The 9,886-nt window shown below is 39.3% G+C and overlaps 1 protein-coding gene across 1 annotated transcript; it reads left to right on the top strand.

Moving 5' to 3' along the window:
- Positions 1 to 7,951: 7,951 nt before the first annotated feature.
- Positions 7,952 to 8,290, top strand: LOC104456719 (hypothetical protein). Its single transcript, XM_039299628.1, has one exon. It carries the CDS (start codon positions 7,952 to 7,954, stop codon positions 8,288 to 8,290), a length of 339 nt encoding a protein of 112 aa, XP_039155562.1.
- The last annotated feature ends 1,596 nt before the right edge of the window (positions 8,291 to 9,886 follow it).

The raw sequence follows: 9,886 nt of genomic DNA, 5'->3' as shown, positions 1-9,886 counted from the left end.
TTTTCCATGAAATGACTATCGAAAAACAAGGAAAAAGTTTTCTTGAAAAATATTTTTAGTGAAATGAATGGACCCTAAAATTATAAATTAAAGAAGACTCTACTAATACTATATTTTTTTAACTTTAGATGAGAGATTATTAAAAATTAAAAGAAGATGTGAATCATATATGATGAAAGGCTCAATTTGTAAGTAATGAGCAGCAATATTATTACTTCTGTTGGTTTACTTCCAATTCCTTCCTAGGTTGTTATTGTGTAGGAAACAAGAGTTCGAAATGGATGGATGAATACTCCAAGTTGTATTGAATAGCATCAATTAAGACCTTGCAATCACTTTTAAAGATCATGTTATAGATGCTGTGGGACTGGGCAGCTTTGCAAGTGAGAAGAAGAGACGTAGCTTCCACTTCCATTGGCAAGTTCCATCTTCCTTGTCTTGTCCACACTTGGACAATTGAACCTCTATCTGATTGTGCTCCTATTGCCCCCTTATTATCCTTCCACACATCATGTACATTAAACTTCAACTTGTGGTTCGACAGATGAATCCAAAAGTCTATCCTTACTCCGGTAGAATCTACTTCTCCGCTTAACTCAACTATATTCCCCTTGTTGAACATATTCAAATGCATGACCAGTTGAATCATCTGGGAATGAACTGGAATAGTTTGGTTACATAATTTTGCATTCCTATGACGCCACATTCTAGTTTAGAGAATTTGCAATTCAATCTCATTCTCTATAGTATCTTCATTGGATTAAGAGTGGTTTAACATCTCTTCTAGCGACCTGAACTTTCAAAAAGATGAGATGAGAACTCATGGGCTCTATCTCCACCAAATTTGGGTTAGAGTATACATAGAAAAATTATTCAAAAAGTCTTAAACTTATTGCACTTTTACTAATTCAATCATAAACTTTTTGATTTTGCTAATTTTTTTTTTGGTAAATCAATTTTGCTAATTCATTCTTAAATCTTTTTATATTTTGCCAGTTGAGTCTATTCGACCAATGATAAACATGCAATAGGTTTAGGACATTTTGGATAATTTTATCGAGGACATATTGTGAACATATGCACTGAATTTTCTTCCGACTCTCCACACAGCAGGCAAGAAGGGTCATGGGTATAAAGCAATTGAAACAAATTAGCTCGACAAGGAAAGCTAGTCGTTGTCCTCCACAACATCGTTTTGTGCTACTCATGAACTCAATAACTTTCGAGATTTTGTCCCAAATCTTGAAGTTGCTGCCATTTTTAGTTTGCGACTTGATGAATTTGTAAGTAGATTTAACAAGAAATATTCCATCATCAGCTGTTGCCAAATCGCTTTGTCCACCCAAATGGAGTTTGGAACATGGATATGAAGAATTGCTTAGATTGAGGTTGGGTAGAATGCTGATCTAGACCGATTACATCCCAAGTTTTTGTCCCTGGGACAAAGAAGTTTTCTATCTATCTTTGCTTCAAAACATGGTCCGAATCAATAAAAGAAAGCGGATTTAAGGACTATATGAATGTGTTTGAAGTTACTTACGCCCTTGCAATATCCTTCGTCCTTGATTAATTGTGCAAGATCCAGTGCCCTGAAGGGTAAAAATTTGCTCACCTCTATAGGTCTTCCTCGCTGAGAGAAGAGTCAAGCACTTTTGCATGCATCGGTAAATAGGGGTTTCCAACATGTCCTGTCCACATCGTGCTCCGGATCTTTATTGATCATCAGATCTCAGCCGTTAATAGAAAGGCATGAGGCGCATATACCAATTAGCCTTAAGTATGTTCGAACACATTTCTAAAAATGAGCGGTTGCTTCTCTCACAAGATCTAGTGAATGGAAAATATTTTTGTTACAATAACAATATATATCTAAATTTTTTCGTTGATGACAAAAATGCCTTTGGTTTATATATTTTTGTAATTGACATAACATATCATTGTTTGAAAAATATTTTTCAAGTGATTGATTTTTCCCAATGCTAAGGTGCCTGTAATTATGAGATGATGACTGAAAAACATTTGAGATGGAGACTAGACAAATTTTCCTGCTTTTTGAGTAAAAGGCAGCTCAGATGCAGTCTTGCAGACAAGACAATATGTTACTTTACCCGCCCTCCCGACTTAATATTTGCCTAGGAGCAGGAAGGGAAATTGAGAAACCACAAGGCCAAAACCTAGCAATCGGTATATCTGAGTTCCTTCGGATCAAAGGCACGTACATCTCTTTCTTCTTGAGTTAAAGTGAGATTCAACGGGAGGTCACCTTTGCGGCCCAGCAGGCAGTCACTCACTGCCTGCACTTTAACTCAACCCTCCGTTGCCCCCAGCTCTACTAGATTCCACCACCGGTTGTCGAGGCAATCTCGGAAAAAGAAAGTGTTCTGTACCCACCAAGATCGCCTTTTCGAGATATTATGTATCGCGGGGACCTTGGTATTGGCCTCGCCTTGTGTGCACTTTCCAGTTTCTATTTTCTTTCTTCTTATTCTTCAAGAACTTCTGGTTGTTGAACATCGACGGTTGTCCATTCGGTTCCCATTATGGCCACTGGCAAGGGAACGGCCGAGGCATCGGAGACCGACATCCAAGGCATGCCCTCTGAGCAATCGGACGGTCATGAGAAGCCGGGGAAGTTGCAAACCCACTTTGGGAAGGCGATCGCGCACCGAGCGCTGCACGCTTCGAGCGGCCGTCAGAGTAGGAGCAGGAGCCGAAGTTCCCGGACGAGCGATGTGAACGCCTCATTGCCAAGCAGGTTGAGCAAGGTTTCCCTGGCTGATGGGGCAGAGAAAGAAAGCAAGTGATGCTCATTTGTCATGGTCAGGCAAGTCGTTCTTATGGGAGCACAGTGTCTGAAATCTCAGTCAATAGATATGGCAGGTCTCGCCAATCACCATATCTGACAGTCCATATTCATTTCTCATCGAGTAATTTCACTAGTCAAGCAAAGTAGCTGTGCTAACTTGTACTCTTGTTTCCAGTTAGGAATGTTAAGTGTCAATATCTCTCTGTGTCACTGGATGCACATGAGAGAATGATTTAAATCTCATTCTTTGACTCTCTACAACCAAATGACAAGCAACAACACATCCGTTAATAAGAAAAGAAAGAAAAACTCAACTATGGGGTGCTTGAGAAACTGCTACGGGGCATAAAGATTTAAGAACAAGGACACGATATTTTTCAGGAGCTCATTTTTCTAGCTAAACATACAGGAATAGTTAGAAAGTGCATATAATGTTGATTGTTGGTTCTTGAGTGATGAATCTTTTATGCAGGACATGATTGAGAATTAGATTTTTGACTGGTGCAATCAAATCTTAAATCTTTTTCAAGAAGTGCAATCAAGTGCTAAAAAGATCAACTTAGGTATTGGAGATTCTCCTTTCAGGAGATTTCCTTTAATTGTGGTGTGAAGTTCAATCTACTCTACAAGACGCACAAATAAATCCGGGAGAAGTAAAAAAGAACTGTGTCATTATATACTAGAAATTGTAATGTGGCCGATACCTTTAATCATTAGACACAAAATCATTGAAATAATTATTTTGTTTAACTAATATATCCATAAACCCTAAATAATAAAATAAAAACGTAATCACTAATTGATATTGACTGTATGTAGACGTGGGATTTGCTTTTAGGGAGGGAAAGAGGCTGGAAAAGCATAGTCGTTATGGTTGAACGCGTCATAAAACCTTGAGACTCGGCCCAACATTATGGGAGTTCAGAGTTGATCGAATTGGCCCAACATTCTGGGGTTTCAATAAGAGAAGCCCAAAAGCCTTGGAGGACCCATCACCAGATTGTCACATATGTCCATTTTAGTTTAACAACCAAGAAAAACCTTACAATAGTTTGGTTTCTCTCCCTTTCCTTTCATAATCTTAGGCCAACAGCATAGTTCAATTCGCAGCTCCGGTCATCGCCGCGCTTCCGGCCACCATCGTCGAGGTCACCCCTCTGATCATTATCACACCACTGCTGCTGTTGAAATCGACAACGACGCACGCACCCCTCCCCATCCTTTGACGAAGCTAACATTAGCATCTCTTTGATCTTCCCTCGAGTAAAGAGCTTCGTCTCATTGTTGCCAAGGACCACTTGCCAACGCGAAAATGTGGAGTATAGGCCGACAGACCCGAAAGGCGCTCTCCAAACCTCACCATACCAGTTGAGCTTGACAACAATGACCATATCTCGATGAAAAATGGCCTGTGTGGTGCTGCCGGCCTAGAGGCTGTGGTAGGGGTTTCCATCAACAAATGAGGCAACGGGCGGTGATCACCAAAGAGAAAGGTGGTTAAAATCACATTTTAGAGCAGAATTGCTGTGGAATAATATAACGTAAACTCGCCTTATAAAAACACAATAAACACTATTTGTAGAGAACTATGACACGTAGATTGCGAGTATTTGTACTAAGTAAAAGAGCATAATAATGGACTTTTACATAGTTCCGTAGCCCACATCATTTTATAAAAAAGGCATACTATAAAGACGAATCAACTCAACTTACAATCTACAAAATAAATCATATCCAACATTTTTATGAAAGTCTAGACTGGCCGAGGGTTGCATCACCGCCACCATTCGCATCGAGTCTATCGCCGATGCCATCCATGGCAAGAAACGTCAGAATAAGTCAATCATAGCGTTAAGCTCGGGTGGGCTTCTCCAAGTGGATTTGATCATTGTTACACAGTGCTAATGTCATTAAGACTAATTTTAGCAAAGTCAACACCCAAATTAATATGTTTTTTTATTTATTTCATACGTCTCTCTCTTTCTCTCTCTCCCTTTTTTCTTTTCATCCTCAATTTTGATTTTCATAGTTTATTTGTGTCAAGTATTCTCATTTTTGGACTCCGTCTAACACAAAATCAAGAAATTACAAGATGATACTATTCTTTCGACTTAAGACTTTGACAAGAAAAAATCATTCTAGATGTTTTGAATAGTGGAACTGCACAATGTTAGAAGATTCTGTGACTTATATCTAGAATTTGCTAAAATTTTAGCATAGAAGTAGATTGTTAGATGTGTATGATTAAGATAGCGATATCATATTATTTTAAGATTTAAATTTAGATTTTAAGAACCATAGGATAGCAACATGGGTAAGTTGGGAAATCGAGATAGACAAAATTATTAAATACTCCTGACCTAGTCGTTAGATTACATTTGACTCACATGATCCATGTGATTTAACATAGATAGGGAGTATCCAAAGTAGTTTAAGATAAAGGAGGAGTGGAGGAGAGAGAGTTCGTACTTGACAGCGGGAGTAACTCTGTCAGGGCAAGTCCTTGAACACGTACAATTTTTTTCACTCAAGTCCTGCTTGTGGCCAGTTCCAACACGTGAATGCATGTTCAATGTCGCTTGAAAGTTCCGAGGGTCATCGTGTAATCAAGCATTATTGAAATTTCACTACCTTCTATGCGAGTCCCGTCCTTTTAAGGGCCTATTTTAACCATCTTGTTTATATATATAATTTTTTTTTTGTCCCCAAAAATAGAAAAGAACATGGATCCAACTAATTTCTCTATTCATTGTAAAAGAAAAATTGCTAGATAATATACTTCTTTATACTTCTTTATTCTCAAAAACAATTTATAAAAAAATGGTCATTATCTTTTTTTCCTTTTTCTTTTATTTTTCTTCCTCCTCTTGTTTGTCACTAGGCCTTGACGATGACTGGCGAGGCTCAAGGCTTGGCGATCGACTAGAGGAGAAAGAAGAAGGGAGAAAAAAATTCAAAAAAAGATTAGAAAAATCTCATATGTTTTCTTTTTGAGAATAGAAATTTTAGGATCGTATACAAGACATTCTTTTGCTAAGAAATTTGTCCAAAGAATAGAAGTGGAAAAAAAAATATTTATGAATAGAAATTATTCTCGGGAATAAAAATATCATCGAATGCACCCTAATTCACCATGAGTATTTTTTTTTTTTTTTTTTTTTTGGTGATTGGAAGGAAGATTTTCATTTCACATAAAAGAAAGGTACATAACTTCTAGATAAAGATGCAAATCTTACAAAGTAAGTAAATCTGAAAATTAAATTAACTTGATAAATATGTAGAGACTCAATCATTAACCAAGATGGGTTTATCATAACATCAAAACATAACCGGCAATCAATTACTGAATCTTATATCATCATCATCAATGATGAGCAGATGCTGCAATTTCCTTCTCTAATATCTACAATTTTGCCAAAACGTGGTTTATGCCTAGGTTTGTCATCCTTAACACTATAGGGACGACAACAACAACAACAGGTTAAAAGAGCACAAAAAATCCATTGTGAATCCTAAATTTATAACTAGATTGGAATAAGAGAGCACCCAAATCTACATGTAGCTCTAGAACGGGAGAGAAGAATTGTAATAGAAAGATCCGTTGATTACAAAATTACTTTAAGATAAGTCGATTGCTGAAGACAACAATAGAAGAGCTCGGAGACTTGCAGAGCGCTCTACTCTATGGAGCAAGCACTGGAGTCGGAGTAAGCGAGCAAATTTGGAGGAGTATATTCTTCTAAGGCACTCGCACTTCGAACTTTTGGGTTCACAGGATAAAATTCTCCAGATATTGACTACATCATCTGCAAGGTCAACGAAGAAGTCTTGAAGATAAGGAGAGAGAGAGGTAGGAAGAGGGAGAGGGCGAGGGAGGGAGAGCTTCTCTTTCCCTCAGGGATGAGCTATAGAAAAATTGGCGGCGACTTCAAGGAAAAGAGAGCAACCCTAAGAGAGAGGGAGTCGACCGTTCGTGGAAGAAAGCCGTATCATCATGAGTCTAGTCCCCATAAGAAGATGCTCAACTTATGATCATCGGTGTTTGGATATTTACTTATGAACAATGTTACAAATATGCCGTAATTTCTTTATTATTTCAACTAATACTATGCGCTAGTCATATATGAATCCAAGTTTGGGAGAAAGGACTATTGTTCCATTTAAATTACGACGGCACAATGTAGAATGATACGATTAAAGGCAAAATTAGCAAGAAACCTCAAAATATGACTTGCTGAAGCTTAGGATACGCATCCGTCACGACCCCTGGACGAATTTCATCGATCTGATTACTGTTCTTAAGCAATTGCGACTCAATTTGGTAACTTGTGGATTTGAAGAGGAGATCGGATGGGTGCATATCTCACCTCTATTTTCATGTACATCGCGCCACCTCATCCTTTCTTCTGATCTGCGAATATAATCTCCGTTTAGGCAGCAGCGGCAGCAGCATAAGACCCTCTTTCCAAGATTCATTCTTTCATAAGATTTCCCATTTCCTCACTGAGTCGAACTAAAATCTCGCTAACTCAGTCAGCGATTGCGCGTTGCTCAGCAACTTCCTCGTTTCCGTCACGATTCCGAGCTAAACAAATCATTTTCACTGATCTTAAACGCTAATTATAAACTACAATTTATCAGAACCCCCAACACATGATTCTGTCCGGACCCGCAAGGCAAGAAGAGATCGGCAAAACCGAGGCCGACACTCAAAGACACTCGAAGTCTCTCAGTACTTCTTTGTATTCCAGCACGAAAGGGGCCCCGAAAAGAAAAAGAGAAATAGAGAAATAGAGAAAAGCTTTTTCCTTCCATTTTGCTTTTCCCGTTTTCCCTCGCCGCTCATCATTCATCGCACGACACATCAAAAAGCAAAAAAAAAAAAGAGAGGAAAAAGAGAGAGGGAGAAAGGAATAAGAGAGGAAAAAAAATAAGAAAAAGCGGCCCCCCAAGAACACTCGCTTTCCTCCCTTTTTCTCTTTTTAAAATTCGATTCTCATTTGATCCCCCCCGTCCTCTCCTTGCAGCTTGCCCAGTTTTAGAAAAAAACCCTACTGCCACCCTTCTCTCTCTCTCTCTCTCTCTCATCGTTCAGCCGGGCTTGCTCGATCGGAACACGCGCTCGCTCGTTCCGGCTTCGTGTTCATGGACGGGTACGGATCCTACGGCGGCGGCGGCGACAGGAGGATGGAGATCGTGAGCGGGAAGGGGCTCGGCGCGTGCCACCGGCCGTACTCGCCGACGACCCACCACCCCCCGCCGCCGCCGATGCCGGCTAGGGATAGCTGGTCGGGCCACCACGGCGGCGGGGCGGCGGCGGCGGCGGCGGCGAAGCCGTGGGGGTTCACGGACCCGGAGATGAAGCGGAAGAAGCGGATCGCCCGGTACAAGGCGTACACGGTGGAGGGCCGGGTGAAGGCGTCGCTACGGCGGGGGTTCCAGTGGATCAAGAACAGGTGCTCCCAGATCGTGCACGGCTACTGAAGGCCGTTACGATCGCGACACGTGTGAGAGTCCCCCTCCCTTTTTCTCCCCTTTCCCGATTTCCGACTTCCTTTTTCCTTCTTTTGATTCGGTGCCGTTGATGGTGGTGGCGGCGGCGGCGGCGGCGAGCGGCGGAGCTAACACGACAGGCGTAGATTAGGGCGACTTTCGTTGACAAAGATATATAATTTCCTTTTACTTTCCCTCCCCCCCTTTTTTCCTGTGCATTTTGTGACATAGTTATTTCTATTTCTGATCTACTCGCTTTCCTCTTTTTTATTTTTTTTCCCTTATGCTTGATCAGATTTCAAAATGTGATTATGTTTGATTTTTAATTGAACCCACATTTTGGCGAGAGGCTTATTGGTATTTCGGATGTAATTTTGCTTCTTTTGGATGGTCCTATGAAAAGATCGTGGATTTCCCTAAATCGGTCATTATCAAATTATTGGTATGCGTTTCTGTCGGCTATGTATTAAACCCTGATGTGGTCAATCACGAGTCAAATGTTGTCGCCATCGCTGGTTGTTATGGAAATATTTCGATATGGAGCTGAATTATTGGGTGAGATAACGTAGGAGTCGTCGAACTTTACTCCATTAGTCAATGTCATTGTCATACCATAACTTTTTTTTTTCTTCGTCAATGTCGTCTCTAAACTTTTTAATTTTCATTCAAACTTGTTGACGCGTGTATTAAAGTGGCTAACTTTTTATCTTTTTCTTCAATTTCATCTTCAAACTATTAGATGTTGGTTTCTTCTCACTGTTACGTGAGCATGGCATGGTTCCTCAAGTGTTCCGCAGTATAAACCTTGAGGACCCTTATCTAAAATTAGTAATTGTGGACACTAACCCTTGACAAGACATACGCACTACGGGCGTTGAGGTGTTCTTATAAAGCTTAATCATGATGAATAATAAACATGTCGAGCATGAATTTTTCATTTTTATCTACATATGGCGCGCTTGGCCCTGGTTAAATAAGCAGTCTAGAATGTTTCTTGTATTAACACAGCATATTTACTTCAATTCAGCAATTTGAAATGTTTCTTGTATTAACACGGCATGTTTATCTAGATTTAGAAATACTTACAATATGTAAGCACAAATAAGCATTTTTATTTGCGAGAATTCATGTGTTAGATGTTGTGTTGTGCAATTCATTTAATGGACATGTCACGTTTGGGTTTTGATGTTGCAACATAATTAATAAACATCTTGTGATATGGCGCTATGGAGAAAAAGAATAAAAAACATTTCATACACTAAATTGAACAAATAAATAAACTATGGGGACGAAATTGAACAAAAACAATGACAAATCATAAATTAAACAGAATATTTTGTCCACATGAGCAGATTTCGAATATGATTTTAACAAAAGGAATCACAATACAAACATTGAAAAGAAAAGAAAAAAGAGTTTAGGGGTGACATTGAACAATGAAGAAAAGTTCAAAATTATTGGTGACTTTACCCCTGACTAATATTACTTTTCTTTTGATTAAAGGTGTATCTAAATATGTTAAAGAGTGCTAACTTTATGTTATGTTCGAACAACTTTTCTGTTGTTCAAAATGTCGAGTACTACTTG

Source organism: Eucalyptus grandis, chromosome 8, assembly GCF_016545825.1.
Source record: "Eucalyptus grandis isolate ANBG69807.140 chromosome 8, ASM1654582v1, whole genome shotgun sequence".
NCBI classification, from domain to species: Eukaryota; Viridiplantae; Streptophyta; class Magnoliopsida; order Myrtales; family Myrtaceae; genus Eucalyptus; species Eucalyptus grandis.
Note: the sequence above shows the minus strand (reverse complement) of the source record. Positions and strands in the feature narration are given on the sequence as shown.